General features: G+C 33.0%; 1 protein-coding gene across 1 annotated transcript in view; it reads right to left on the bottom strand.

Annotated features, from left to right (window-relative positions):
* Window positions 1-16,252, bottom strand: part of LRRC7 (leucine rich repeat containing 7) — a 148,754-nt gene that overhangs the window by 102,550 nt on the left and 29,952 nt on the right. The window contains exons 4-8 of the mRNA XM_011970638.1: window positions 10,813-10,942; window positions 9,641-9,756; window positions 6,224-6,293; window positions 3,926-4,025; window positions 1,589-1,713 (exon numbers count right to left, since the gene is read on the bottom strand). Of these exons, the coding sequence (XP_011826028.1) occupies window positions 1,589-1,713; window positions 3,926-4,025; window positions 6,224-6,293; window positions 9,641-9,756; window positions 10,813-10,942 (541 nt within the window). The remainder of the gene's footprint in view (window positions 1-1,588; window positions 1,714-3,925; window positions 4,026-6,223; window positions 6,294-9,640; window positions 9,757-10,812; window positions 10,943-16,252) is intronic.

Below are 16,252 nucleotides of genomic sequence, written 5' to 3'. Positions count from 1 at the left end.
TTAGAAGTTTGTTTGTGCTCTAATTTGTCCAATAGCCAATGGCATTGGAAATATTCAAATTAGTCAAAACTGAATAGTTTGAGATTTTGAAACACACACTGTTTCATTAATACATAAATAAACCAAATGTAAATAAACACAGAGTAAAAACACTCTAAAGTATAATGAACCTACTCTGATTATAAACAAACTTGAACACATAACACACAAACAGGGCTTCTAAATAACCATAAGCATTTACTATATTTTAAGTTTTCATTGACACATATACCAGAGTATATTAAATGCACTTTCTTCTTGCATTCTTTGAATATAGAATTTCAGGAAGAAGCATGTAATTTTTGGTAATTCAATGAAATATAAAGATGAATCAGAAGTCTGGTACAGAATGCATCATCCATTGGTTCTGGATTTAACATAAGAAATCCGTAAAAGAACTGAAATGTTCTGAAGGTTTGTTTTCAGTTTAGCATTATTTTTTCCAGGAATTCACAAGTTCAAAAAGATGTCTCTTTGGCTGTTAGACAGTACTAATCAACTATCCAGAGACATTTTTTTAAACCCAAATCTTTAACAAAATTGTTATTTTGGATTTGGGAATCCATTTTGCGTTCTCCGTAACGATATTAGTAGGCCTTGCCAGTAAGTGCTCATGTGCTGATTTAAGAAATAAAGTTTAGAAAATGTGGAAAGGAGAGGACGGAGACAAACATAACGCACAATCTAGCTTTATTAATAGAACATATATGCAATTATAAAGGTAATTAGTCACTAAGAGTGAGAGCTGTTAGCCATGATAGAAAAAGTACACATACAATGTTATAAAAAGTAAATGAGAGATTCAAGATGCTGCCATGACAATGTGAAAATGTGATGCTGATAAAATCTAAATCAATTCTGATGATAATTAAAATTTTAAGTAATGGAGAAATATAGATTTTAAAATTCAATCTTGTTACTTGACTTAGTAGTCCCTATAAAAGACCTTTTAAAATACACTTTGAGGTGAAAAAAAAAAAAATTGAAGTTATGTTCCCTAAGGAACATCGCCTGCCATTAGGCACTAATCTTCCTTAAAATTTGTCCTCACATTTAAGGAAACTCATAAATTCTTCTTGAATAGCCCAAAGACACAGAACCTTTCAGAGATTTTAATGCCAATGCAATATATTAATCTGTTGGCCCTTCCAGAAATGTTTATTTTGGCCTCATTCAGTCTGCATGATGCTTTGCTCAGTGATTAAAAAAAAAATCATTGTAGTGTGTAGTGTGTCAACAATGAAATAAGGTTCTTAGATGAAGTCGATCATACAGATTTTTTTTTCTACTTTCTCTCAGCTTGAATCTCTCTCATGCAGTTATTCTGTTGGATGAGGTGGCATTTCAAATTTGCTCACTCAGATTTGGGACATTAGTCTCATTCTGAAGCACACCAATGCTTCCAGAACTACCAGCATGCTGTAATGAAAGGTACCGCCATGAGACTTGAAGAGGTGTCTGACTTTGTCCCAAAATCTATCTGAATAAGAACAATGGGCAAACAAAAAGATAAGGAGAAGAAAGAGGAAACAAAAGCTAAAAGGTTCACCTTAACTTTCCCGGCATTTTCATCATCTTCTTTTTTGTCTTCAAATTCAAAGGCAACAGTCATGCGTTGTTGTCTCTGCTCTTCCCACAGTGTAGGGTTAAAGCTGTCACTGTCTGACTGGAAATCTACAGTTAGATTCCAAAGTATTATTGCTTTTTAAAAAAACAATTTTATACAAAGTATTTAATACAGTATGCAAAAATGGTGATAGATACTACGAACAAGTACAAAAATAAAGAAGAAAGAAATAAAGAAAAAAAGAAAGACAAAGAAGGAAAGAGAAACAAAAGAATAAAATTCCCTTGATATTTATTACATGGCCTTTTGTAATCTTAACTCAAATTCAGTACTCCTAAAATACTCAGGATTGGGAAATTTTCTAGTGTAGGAAATGGGCTCCCCATAGGACAATATAATAATATACAGAGTTGGAGCGATCATTTTAAAGCGTTATCTTTTTCAATCCTTACAACAACATAATGGTACTACTAATCTCATCCTTATTTTACTAATGAGTTTGAAGAGACTTGCCCAAAGTGTTAGGAGACTTCTCAGTGGCTAGTGCAGGATTCTGTTCCTGTCTAAATAGAATCCTTATTTGTAACTGCTAAACTCTATAAAAATTTCTTTTATAAAAGTTACCACATAACATTATAACATTTACTTTGCAATAAGGTATCTAAGATTGCAACCTTTTCCTTTTATTGTGGGGTCAATGAGGGGAGCTTGTTTTTATGGTAGAGAATGTGGAAAATATAGTCTGTTTCAATTAGTTTAAATATGTCAAATTAACAAGGAAATGGCTTATAAATCTTTAATTTACATAAAATGTTGGTTAATGATAATATTTTCTTTGCAACATTATGGTAAAGATCACATGAAAATGCAGTGGAAGTACTTAGTTAAGGCTAAATTCTTTTCCAAAGGAGGTCCTTTATCATACATGTCTTTCTTTGTTACAAGGGATTCTGAAAACTCATTTATTACACTCCTGCCTGGAAAACCAAAGGATGACTTACTTTAAATTCAAGGAAACTTTTCAATTACCAACCTTTCTTTTCTCAAAGAAAAAAGCAGAAATAAAAGCAAACTCAGCTAGGCTAATTCTTTAACACTCCATCTTACCTAACTGAATCTACGTTGGGACAAATTAGGGATTCAATCTGTGAGATCACATCTCAGAAATGACCAGTGAATATGAGATACTTTTCATTGTTTCCCCTATATTCTTTTGAAGTTAAATATTTTGATAATATAGAGCTATTAAAATGAAAACATAAGTAAAGCTGCATGAATATAACATAATCCTTACTTAAGATGTCTCTTATAAAATATATAAACATGGGGGCTTTTCTTTTATCAATTCAAAAGATTAATTTTATTGACTTATAAAAATGCATATTAAAACAATCTTTTCTTTTCCTATTTATATAGACAAAATTTAAAGAAAAATATCCTAAAAATTCCAAAATGATTCACTTACATTTGGAGGTCAAAGACCAAAGTAATTTATTATAATTATCCCTGGAAATAAAAAATACATAAACAAATGGTTTCTTTTACAAGTTGGCCTCATTCACATGGATTGGGTAGATTTAATCCATGGCTGGATTAAAATAAGTTTACTCTTCCAAGAATTATTTTTACTCTATAACTGTAGAAAATGTGCATATCAGCTTGTGTTGGTTTGGGCTAAGGAGCCTACACTAAGTTTCAAATAGCAAAGGACAAAGCTCTTTTAACCTTTTTAAATGAATAATGTGATCATAGAAGAGAAGATTTAATTATTGAAAAAGGATTTGGGGTTTGATCTGGGGTTTTGGTTAGGGGAACTCAACTTGAAAAAGAAAGAATGGTCTTATTTGCAAGTATCTATTTATGGTTAACTTAGATCATGAAATAATTTGAGTCTAGAGATCATTGGACTAGATGTTTAAATTGTGTTCATGCAATAAGTGAACACAGCAACTAAACCAGTTCATTGAAACTTCCTTAGGATCTGACTGCTCTTAGCTCATTTCCGTTAGCTGGGTACCAGATTTGCTTTACTAGTCATGTGTCTTGCAATCCATAAAGAGAAATAGTTGCTCCTAAAAATCAACAATATTTTTATGTAAGATATAAAGATGAAGAGTTTTGTTTTGGAAGCTTACCTAAAATAGAGTAGAAAACAAGACTTATGCTTAAAGTATATCCCCAAATGATATTTGTGTATCATGTAATTATCTTTATAGGCTTGTCCATGTGCCAGTACTCCTGGCCAGAGATTCGAATAAAATTAGTCATTTCTATCCATAATCATTATAAGTAGAGAAGAAATTTCTACTGACAATTTACCTTCATCACCACGAGGCTGCTGGGGAAACATGTAGTTAGTCAATACTCTTTGCTTTGTTTCTGGATGGGCTTCTGTTTGTAAAGGGATAAGGGCTTTGGACTAGAAGCAAAGAACATACAACTTAGATGAATACAATTGCAAATATGTAACAGTCAATAGTCTGGTCTCACCCAGATAAACATTGGGGAAAAAACAGTGAAAAAAAAGGAAATAAAATAAGAAATTACAACATGAAATAACACTATTACTGAGGAATATTTTCATATCCTAAGATTTTCATAATAAAGTTTTCTTCTTCTTTAGTATACCCTTTTACAAAACTTACCAAAACCTATTCAACTGAGCAATGTCAGATTTAATCCTGAAGAGTTCAAAATGTGTTAAATTGTTTCAACTAAGTAAGGTTTTGCTATGGTTCTATATGCCTATTCATTTTCATGGATTGTTGCCCTAGAAAGACAAATGAAATTTGCTATCAAATTTATGCTATGCAAGATCATCTATGAATTTAATTAGGTTAAAAAAGCATTCATTTATTTATGAGATATTTTTATAGCCAAAGACAGAGTCCACTTTATAGATAAGCAACTGTACTTGTACCTAATATATATCATCATATACTGACCTCTGTGCATATTTCATTCTGTTATTAATTTGATTTCAGAAATATTCATTTTGAAGGGGTATTCTAGAACTCCTACATTCCATGTCAGAAATATATTGGAAATGATATTATCTAATATACTAAAAATCTGCTTATTTAATGATATTAATAGGAGTGAAACACAAAGGGGATTTTTGATATCAGTTTGTCTTATGAAACTGAATCATAACCACATTACATTAATGTTCTAAATAAAAGTTAAATGATGCAGTCACTGCTCTGTTCATTCTCTCATAAGAATAATAAATCATATTTTTTTCCCACAATGCAATATTGTGGAATATACTATTACATTAGCATAGTTCACATTGATTCCAGAAATTATTTATGATGATATATTGATACCTTGAAAAATCTACAGTTTATTGATAAGATTTGAATTTGAATTACTAATTTTTGACTCAGTAGATGGAAGCAAATGCTGTAATTACTGTAGGAACACAAACAATATTCTTAGATTTACATTTTATAATTTGTAAAGGTTATTTTAAATTTTCCACAAAAGTGTCCAATGACTGTAAGTATGAATAATTCACGTACCAGTAATGCTACTTTTATGCTCAGAAAATGATGAACTAAATCCAAGATGAATTGTTTTCATTTAGCCATTCATAGTTGAGGATAGGTGTATCAAAATTTAAGGATCACAAGACAAAAGAGGACCAATAAACTGTATAAAAATTGTCTATCATTAGTTCTTCTGTAGGTAAATCAGAAACCTTCAATGGTTTCTTGTTATTTTCCAGTTAATAAAATTATTTACTAATGCAATATTACTGATTCAATTAAAATACGTTTTCAAGAGGATAAAAAATAATATCAAAACAATTTTATAGAAAATACTAATAGTTGCCAAAAAGATATTGCAAATTCCTTTTTTTTTTTTTTTCTGAGACAGAGTCTCACTCTGTCGCCCAGGCTGGAGTGCAGTGGTGTGATTTAGGCTCACTGCAACCTGTGCCCCCTGGGTTCGAGCGATTCTCCTGCCTCAGCCTCCCAAGTAGCTGAGATTACAGGCATGCACCACTGTGTCTGGCTAATTTTGTATTTTTAGTAGAGGCAGGGTTTCACCACATTGGTCAGGCTGGTCTTGAACTCCTGACCTCAAGTGATTTGTGTGCCTCAGCCTCCCAAAGTGTTGCGATTACAGCATGAGCCACTGCGCCCGGCCTGATGTTTCAAATTTCTTGAATGAAGTTTTTGAATTAAGTTGATTATAATTAAAAGGATAAGAAGAAAAAGGAACACAGAGGATAATAATTCCCTGTTGTGGGGATTGTGGTAACAATTTCTTATACTTTACCTTCAGAGATATAATTAAAGTACATCCCCTAAGGACATACATGTACCACCTAGAGGTTAAAAAGCTATAAAAATGATCGTTTTGTGTATTAGATCTCAGAGAATGAAGTAGATGTTAAATAGAAGTATTTAAGGAGGGTGGGGCTTACAGTACTGTTTTGACTTCAGCAATGTTTGAATTGCTATCTTTACAAAAATCTCTCTTTCAGGGGACAAAAACAACCTACATTTTGTAGTGGCTGTCAAAGGTATCTATGGGGAATAAATTAGTAATTCAAATTTTCAATTATAGTTCATCTTAATAAACAAATCAGGCAATAAAACCTTTTACCTGATTGTCAGAAAGCCACAAAGCTGCAAGCTCTTTAAGTTTGGTAAATGAGAATGGTAAATTCTTCAATCTGCAAAAACACAAAAAGTCTAATAGCATGGGTAAAGATGGATAAAAGTTCATTTCTAAGAATTATTTAACATACTCTAACTTCTTGGTTTCATTCTTTTCTCGAATCCATTTTCCACTGAGCAGCCTGAACAGTATTTTAAAAAATGAAAATATCCTATTTACAACCCTTCAAATACTTCCATTATATCTGAATAAAAATAAAAAATGGTTAACATGTATGGTTAGAGCTTAAAAGGTCTGGCCCCTAAAAAACCCTCCAGAAATTTATCTGCAACTCTTTTCCTGACTCAGTCCCATCAGGACAACTGGCTCTATCAGCCTGCTTTTTTCTTTGGAACACTCTCTCCCATACTTCACTTTACTGAACCCCACATATCCATTCATTCTTAGCTTAAATACCGTCCTCTCAAAGAGGCTTTTCTTGACTCCTCATTTAAATTACTTCCCTCAATCTGGTTTCAAAGCACCTTGTATTTTCCTTCAGGGAACACATTGCAGTTTTTAATTACACATTTATTTTTGTGATAATTTGCTTACTCTTTGCTATCCCTCCAAAACTGTAGGCTCCATGAGGGCAAAGGGCCATGCTTGTTTTACTTCTAAAGGAACGTACAGCTCCCAGTAGTATGTTGACCTTCAGCAAGAATGTTCTTTTGACCTTCATGCAATGTGTAGTAGATATTCAAAGGGGGTAATCTTTAAAAAATTAGCACTTCTAAGATGTATAGCTTGATATTAGCCTTGGTATTCAATCAAAATTATATATTTAGCTTTGGCTTCAGCCTTTGGAGGGCCAAAATACTTCACACTATCTGATATCCTTCAAATTGTGCATGATCAACACATTGTGATCACATGGGTTACCATCAAAGCTAGCTAGCAAAGCAAGTAGTACAAACAAGGCATGCCAATGAGACTTATTACTAACTTCTGGATATTCACTTTTGAATACAGATAAACATTTTAGATATAATATAGAAGGAAAATTTTCTTGTCTTTAATGTATTAGCATTCTGTCAGCCAGTAGACAAATAAATTTATTTTGATAATGGAAGTGGGCAATCTTACAGTAATTAAAAATTAATTTTATAGTTTATGTGCAAAAGCAGTTAAACACTTCTTAAAAATCTAATAAATATGAAAAGAGATTGAAAGGCAATAAAAATATTAAAACTGTGCATTATATAACTTTAGAAAAAATATAATAACCTTTCTGAGCTAATAAATATTTATAAAATATGAACATGAATATGAAGAATAACTGTTATTAAATTATATCACAAGTCTTTTTTTATAATTGTTACAGTAACATTTATAACTTCAAGCCAAATTACCCATAAAAGTTATTCCTAACTAAAAGTTATTTCAATTCACTCAAGCCAGAAATTGTGAAGTAAGATCTTATTGGGAGAGTTTCTTACATTGTATGGGCTACATTAAAAGCAGAATGTCAATTCTCCTGCACTGAAATTACATGAGTTCAAAACTATCCAGAATCATGTAAACAACATCCATAATATCATCATCAATCCAGTCATAAATGTAGAATATGAAGGAACTGCTAGAAAAGGACAAGGTACCCTTGTTTTTCTTTCCTTTTCCAGTGATCTCTATTTCAAGTGAGCTCTTATTTGGTAACATAAATGTGCAGTACATTGACAACAGGAGCAATCTTGCAGCTGACAAGGCAGAGGAATCACTGCTCCTAACTACAATGTCAAACTTTAAAAATCTATTACATTTTAAATATGAAATTATAATAATCATTACTTTTGGATGACATTTCTTATTTAATCTTTTCTCCAAACAGTTCCTTCTCTGGTGGTAATATTTAACTTTGGCCTTAACTTTAGCTGAATATTTATTTTCACCTCTGCTTGATTTACTGATTGATTTATTAATTTAAAAATACTAATTTGGCTCCAGAGTATGTTCCAGCAACTGTACTAGGACATAACTTAAGCTTATATTTCTGTCCTGATGAAGTTATTTTAAACTTCTCATATTGTGAGCTCCTCTATGTATTATTCATAAATTTTGCCCCAGCACCTAGCAGTGTGTCTGGCTCATTGTAGGTGAACTCAAGTCTGCTACAGTTGTTGAATAAGTATGTTCAAAGTATTAATAGAACTTCTAATTATTGATCATTGACAATATTTGCTAAGTATATTTTGCATATTATGAATGAATTATTTTCATTCATAATACCAAGAATTTCCTAATCTTATTTATATGAATATAATTAGAGATTTTTAAAAATGTCTTGCCAAAAGTCAGAAACAACTTTCAATACATTTTCCTCATTTTTCCAGGATAGTAACACAGTTGGAAGAGGAAGCAAGGTTGGTTTGACGTGACTTGCTCTGATGCATAAAGCTTTGGTGCTTCCTTGCCCCCAATACTATAAATAAAATTCCAAACTTTTAAATAAAATGTTTTATTCCCTTATGTGGGAATATTATTAACCAGTAAGTGAAGCTTTGAAATTCACATTTTTCCTTAAACTAAGAAAAAAATGAGAATTCCAATGCTTATCCTGAAACTTCCAAAATCTGATTATTCTTGTGATTCCATAAAAGCTAATCTTTGATCATTTCATTGCAAGTTCTCTCAGTCCCTTGTATTATCAATTGTCTGGCTGAAACTTATTGAAAACATAGTGATCATTTTATTTTCTTAGCAGTTATCTCTAGTCAATATTTGTTTTTATCCTTTCCTATTTGAGGATAATTATCTTTTATAGAGTAGGTGGAAACAAAGACGAATTGAGGTTTGCACTTTTTCTTTTTACTCATCTATCAATATAATGCCATTATTAGAAGTAAAGGATCTATCCTTTCCTTGTTCATCCTGCTCTAAACATGACTAAATAGCCATTTCACTGTCAGTATTCTTACTAGCACTTTGATGGAATTGAAAATATACACATTTCCCAGTTAATTTGTTGGAGACCAAAATATAGACATGAAAACACATATGTGTGCATACATACATACATATGCACATTTTTATTAATATATTTTATGTATTTTTATTATAGTTATTTTCCATGTCTTCATATTATTATGCTTTCTGCATATGGGAAGCCTTTTGTGTATAAATTTGTGTGATTCATATTTATATAATTTTAATACATTACATATGCTTTTGATATAATCAAATAACATAATTTTGAAATACCTGGTTTAAAAAATAATTTACCTTCTGCTATTTTAAAGAAAGTATCAGTATTTGCATTCCATATACTATGAAAGGCAGAAAATGTTATCAAAACTATAGGCAAAAAAACTATAATTTGCTTTCAGCAAATAACTAATATATGATTGTGAAATGTTGTAAAAATACCTGTTGTCACTCAAATTTAAGACTCTTAGTTTCTGCATCTGTCCAATCTCTTCAGGAAGAAATTCTAATTTGTTGGAGCGTAGAGACATGACTGTTACATTCTTACAACTTCCAATCTGTAGGTAACAAAATAAAATAGGTTAAAAAAATCAGAACACAATACTATTTTTAATATTAAAATTTCTAATTTTTAAAACAATTTGAGTAATAGATTTTCTTATTTTTAACTTTCTTTTAATATGTGCATTGTTTTATTTTTATAATGTATCTCTTTAAAATATATGTATATTATATAAATTCTTTTAGATATTAAGGCAATTTATACTAGATTTTCTTTTACATATTAAAAATGAAGAATTTTCTTTATAATTTTATGCTTAAAATACTTGCTAACATTAGTGTTTTCATATATCATATAATTTTGTCTGTCGAAGTGAGTACTAATACATCTTTGTTTATAACAGAAGATCATACACACTCAAAAATACAATATTGTTGACATTTCCTAGGCAAACTTAGTTTTGCTTCACATTACAGTGTTTTTTGTCATTTTTAATAATATATTTTGGCTCTAAAATAATTATGTATTGTTTATTGTTGTATCATCATAAGAGTGTTTAGTAGAAAATGCTCAATTGAAAATGTACTTCACAAACAGCAAACTTGAGCACAAAGTAAATTAAAAAAATATACTTCATAGTTTTTTGATATTAGTAAGTAAAATACCACTTAGATGTAAAAATTAACAGAATCTCTTGGTGGATTCGGAAGTTAAACTAATATTATAATGCAACATGATACCTTAAAAAGCATATGTACATTTAAAAAGTTTGCTACAGAAATAAAAATGTAATTACTCCAAAATACTATTTATAACTATTCTGAAAACCAAAAGATAGAAATTAAGTGACTTTAAATGATATTTCTTAGCATGAATTGACTTATATTTTCTTACTTTTATTTGCATGTGAGATTTAAGTCAAACGCATTTTCTGGGTCAAATATAAGAACTTGCCATTTAAAATAGAATAATTAGCAAATATATATGTAGATAATTCCAATATTATTCACAGCTCAACTCATGAATCTACACTGCTATTCTACCCATTAAGATTTTATTCCAAAACAGATTAGTTAAAAGTTAATAAATAGAAAACAAGTATATGTCTCACTTCTCTGGGTAATTCTGGAAGGAAATTCTCATCAACTGCTAATGTCCGAAGACTATGAAGGTAGCCAATAGTAGAAGGTAATGACTCCAGTTCATTACAGCTACAGTCAAATTCTTCTAATAAAGATAAACTGAAAAGTTAAATACATTAGTTAGACATTTTAAAAGTTTAGATGGCAAAATGTTCTGAAAAAGCCACATATCCCAAATTCACCAAAATAAAAATTATTCATGTGTTGACAACATATTATATAAGTTAATTTACCAGTTCAAATGATTTAATACCATCAAATAAGTGGTTTAACTTGGTAAAATAAATATAGTTTATTTTTTCCCTTTCTAAATTTATCTGTTATTTAATAGCCATTGAAAACAACAAAATAATTTTTCATTTGTTTACAACTTAGGTGTTCTTTGTAGCCAGATGTTCAGAGTGTGTATCCTTGGAACAAGTGAATATAACTGTCATGGGGTAAGGAGAAGGGTAGAGAAGGCAGGACCAGGGGATGATTGAGTTGGGAGAAACAATAAAAAGAAAAACATTGATAAAATGTTAGGTATTTTATTAAGCATTTTAGAGAGTAAAGAAAAAAAAAACAATTCTCTTCCTCATAAAAACTCCTTAAGATGTGTAATATTTTAAAGCCCATTCTACACATAAGAAAGTTGAAGCTCAAAGGGGCTAACTTCTTCAAGGTCACACAAAATAACCCTGGGAATTAAATGCAGACAGTAGAGATTCACTGTATTATCCTGCCTCTTAGCAGGTTCTATGGACAGGGCTCATTTCAGCCTGCAGATGTGTTTTGTTTGATTTATACAGTGGTATTTTAGAAAGTGTTAAATTATTTAAGTATTTAAAATTTTACATAATGACCCAGATTTTTGATGCCTCTTGAAAAAGAGAAAGATCTGTCAATACTGGGTCTGTATTCTTCCATAACGAGTAATGGAAGTGAATTAATAGTTGCTGCCTTCAAATGGGCACAGTTCTTCGGTTTGCCTCCAGTTTGTCACAATCCCGACCAGTCCATACTTAGCTGGCTTTACTCCAGATCTACAGAAAGGAATCGTATGGATGTACATTGAAGTTATCACAAGGCAACAAGACACTTCAATGCCCAGTTTGAGATAGCTGGGAAAAAAGGGCCTGGCGCAGAGTAAGCACCAGATACATTGCAGCTGGTGTTGGTGTTGTTGAAATTATTACTACACTGTTCTTACTATTCCTATTATATTATTATAATAGGAAGGAATCCCCAGGGGTGAAGATTCTACCAATGTAAAGGGAAAAATGAATTTGAGTTAGGTGGAGTAAGTTTGTAGAATTAGCATCCTTTTTTTTGTTGTTGTTGTTGAGACAGAATCTTGTTCTGTCGTCCAGGCTAGAATGCAGTGGCACAATCTCAGCTCACTGCAACCTCCACTTCCTGGGTTCAAGTGATGCTCCTGTCTCAGCCTCCCGAGTAACTGGGATTACAGGCTCCCGCCACCACACCAGGCTAATTTATGTATTTTTAGTAGAGATGGGGTTTCACCATGTTAGCCAGGCTGGTCTCAAACTCCTGACCTCAAGTAATCCTCAGCCTCCCAAAGTGCTGGCATTACAGGCGTGAGCCACTGTACCTGGTCAGCATCCTTTTTTTATGTTAAAACTAGTTAGCTTGAATGCAGTTTCCTTCTATTATTTATTTAACAATTGAACACAGAAATTAAGCATATGGGTTGCAGTCAGTTAGAATGGATTCGTGTTCCAGCTTTGTAACTTACTAACTGTATTATCTTGGGTATCAATAAATTAAACACAGACCACCACAGCTCAAAAAACAGAGCAGATTTTATTTATCTGACAGGCAAGGCAATACATGAGAGAAGAAATTCACTGAGTAGCACGCTGAGGAGAAAAAAATCAGTGACAAAAGGAGGGCTGGTGATAGTGGGTCATGATGATTATACTCACTAAGGGTTGAAAATTTGCATTATGGAGAAGGTGGGATGAGTGCACAAGTCTGTGTGCAGCTATGCAAATCAAGTACTATTGCCCATGGGTCAGGAGAAAATCTAATGCAATTAGGACCAGTCTGATTCTGACCAGGGTCATTCAAACTTCATCACCTTAACAGATTCAGCTGGTTAGGACCAGTTGTGGTGAAACACAGCATTCAATTTTGAGTAACAGCTCTTAGGAAAGTGTTGCTTAAGTAAAAATTTTTCCTTTTATATTAACACATCATAGAAATTCTCTCTAAGCCAGTGATTCTTTATATTTACAGTGAGGATACTAATAATGCCTGCCTTGTGCAGTTGCTCTAAAATGAAATGTTCAGAACGTAGCACAGCACCTGTCATAAAATACATGTTCATTACATTTTTCCTCTTATTATCAGTAAACTGGTTAAATTTGTTTCAACATCCTTTGAGGCCCCTCGTATGCAGGGATGGTTATGTTCCTGGGATGCCAAGTGTACACAACTGTGTTACTCTGTGGATGTGTGTTTGCGGGGGCAGGAATCCATATATGTGAGAGATCTAGTAACAGAGTTTGTTTCTCAAAAAAAAAAAAAAAAAGAAGTCTAGTACTGGGTCTTACATATATAATGCAGTCAATAAATTTTTTAGAATTGCATAAAAGTCTCTATCAATAGTTTGGGGTTGTGTACTCAGCAGGGAGTCATAAATACTAGGAATTTTTTAAAATAAAAATTACAGATTTATGTTCAGACGCAGAAGTTAGAGAAGGTATTTAATGAAAATTATATGATTAAGGTTTCTCTCTCTCTTTTCTTTTTTATAAAAACATGTATTGAAGTTAGTCTTGGTGGTTGTCACCTTGCACAATTCCAATGTGTGCACATTTCAGTTGTCATGTTTTATTAAACAACATTAGTCTCCCAACAACCTGGCTCAAATTTCAGTTACCTTAACTGAGTAACTGCATCTCAGTTTCTTCAGTCCACATAACACAATGTGAATAATAGATGCACATTGTGATCAGTAACCGGTCACATCACTTCCTTCAAAGTCTGTCAAGGATTGGTCATTGCCCATCTGTTATTTGGCAACACAGACAGCAAAATATGTGTTGCCTTCCTGTCTCTCAGCAGTAGACAGATACTATACACCAAATAATTTAACCATTAAAGCACTACAACTATTGGGTAATGCTCTTGGTCACCCTAATTCTCTTGGGGATTGAAATTAAAATGTGAAAATTTGTTTTATATCACCAAGGACAACGTCATTAATCCAGCCTGTAGACCAAGGAGTTATTTCAACTTTTAAAGTGTATTATCTTACACAGACTTTTGAATAGGCTATTCATGCTACAACTGGTGATCATGCAGTTTCTTTACCTGTGTTCTAGATGAAATATGACATTTTAAAACATTCAAGCATCATGGCAGAAAGTAACAATAGGTAATATGCATACAGCATAGAATAAACTTTTAGTACTGTGATGGTTAATACTGAATGTGAACTTGATTGGACTGAGGGATACAAAGTATAAATCCTGGGTGTGTCTGTGTGGGTGTTGCCAAAAGAAATTAACATTTGAGTCAGTGGGCTGGGGAAGGCAGATCCACCCTTAATCTGGTGGGAACAATCTAATCAGCTTCCAGCGAATGTAAAGCAGGCAGAAAAATGTGAAAAGGTGAGACGGGCCTAGCCTCCCAGCCTACATTTTTCTCCAGTACTGGATGCTTCCTGCCTTCAAACATCAAACTCCAAGTTCTTCAGTTTGGGGACTAGGACTGGCTTCCTTGCTCCTCAGCTTGCTGACAGCCTACTGTGGGACCTTAATAAGCTTATATATATGTGTATACACACACACACACACACACACACACACACACACACACACACACACACACACATATATCTCCTATTAGTTCTGTTCCCCTATGAGAACCCTGACTAATACAAGCATATTGTACAAAATAAATTTGAATCTAATGTAAATGGAATAATAGAAAAAATTGCTGCCCATGGAAATGCTGACACTGCTACTACTAGAAAGACTCTAGATAAGCTTCCAGAGGACTTAGTGAAGGCAGAATTATATACATAAATGAGGAAAGTGTGATGAAAAGAACGAAGATGTCCCAGAGGAAGTTGCTGGCAATAAACCTCACATTAAAGGAACTTTCAGAGATATGACACTGAAAGCACAAAAGATAAAATTTGGAAGTGGATCTAAACTTAAAAGGAAAATGACAATTCACTAATGCACAGAAAAGATGTTCACACTGTTTAACAACATATCATGAAAAGAAGGCAAGCATTGTTCAACCTAACCTTGATATTTTTTTTTAAATTAAAATAAGCCTTAATTCTCAATGTTTCTAATGTTTAATATTACCATATACAAAAATAACTATTAGTTTTACCAGTTTTTTCATTTCCCTATATATTTGTAAACTATATTAACAGTATTTAATGCCTGGACAAAAGGTTTTAAAGACCTTTTGTAAGAACAATCATAATGTTTCCCATTGATTATTAAGACTGTTTTGCACAGTTTCAGATTGCATGGTAATTTTTACTATCCCTGTGAAATATTGTGATTTATAATAAGAAATACATATTTGACCTTCATCCAGTTCTTGGCACAGAACTCCTAAAACCCTTGGAATTGCCAAAGTGATAAGCGTCTTTCTGTATGTTAATGAAATGACTTATGGCTAAGGGCTCTGGGATAGCCTCAGAATGGGGGCTGGTTGCCAAGGGAACCACTTTGGGATTAGAGTTGGAACTTTCAGTCTCACCCCCTGACCTCTGGGGAGGGGAGAGAGGTTGAAGGTTGAGTTGATCAGCAATGGACACTGATGTGATCCATCAGCCCAATATAATGAAGACTCCATAAAAACCCAAAAGATCAAGGCTTGGAAAGCTTTCATGTTGCCAAACACACGGAAGTGCTGGGCAGGTGGCACACCCAGCAAGGACATGGAAGCATCCCTTCTCACATACCTTTCCTTTTGTACCTGTTCATGTGGCTGCTCATTTGTATCCTTTGTAATATCCTTTATAATAAACTGGTTAATGTGTTTTCCTGATTTCTGTGAGCCATTCTAGCAAGTGATTGAGCCTCAAGAGGGAGTGATAGGAAGCCCCAATTTGTAGGTGGTCAGTCAGAAGTACAGGAGGCCTGGACTTGTGGCTGGCATCTGAAGAGGGGGGATAGTTTTGTAGGACTGAGCCCTGAACCTGTGGGATCTGATTCTAACTTCAGGTAGATGTGTCAAAATTGAGTTAAATTGTAGGGCACCCAGCTGGTGTCCACAGAGAACTGGAGAATTGCTTGGTGTGGGAAATGCCATACACATCAGTGATCAAAACTAGTCTGTGTTGAGTGTTGATAATTCAGTAGGAAAAATACAGACTGGTGATTCCTTCCTTCCCTTCCTTCCTTCCTTCCCTCCCTCCCTCCCTCCCTCCCT

Source organism: Mandrillus leucophaeus, unplaced genomic scaffold, assembly GCF_000951045.1.
Source record: "Mandrillus leucophaeus isolate KB7577 unplaced genomic scaffold, Mleu.le_1.0 Scaffold1208, whole genome shotgun sequence".
In the NCBI taxonomy this organism is placed as follows: Eukaryota; Metazoa; Chordata; class Mammalia; order Primates; family Cercopithecidae; genus Mandrillus; species Mandrillus leucophaeus.
The sequence above is the reverse complement of the archived record's forward strand: the minus strand, read 5'-3'. Positions and strand labels throughout refer to the sequence as shown.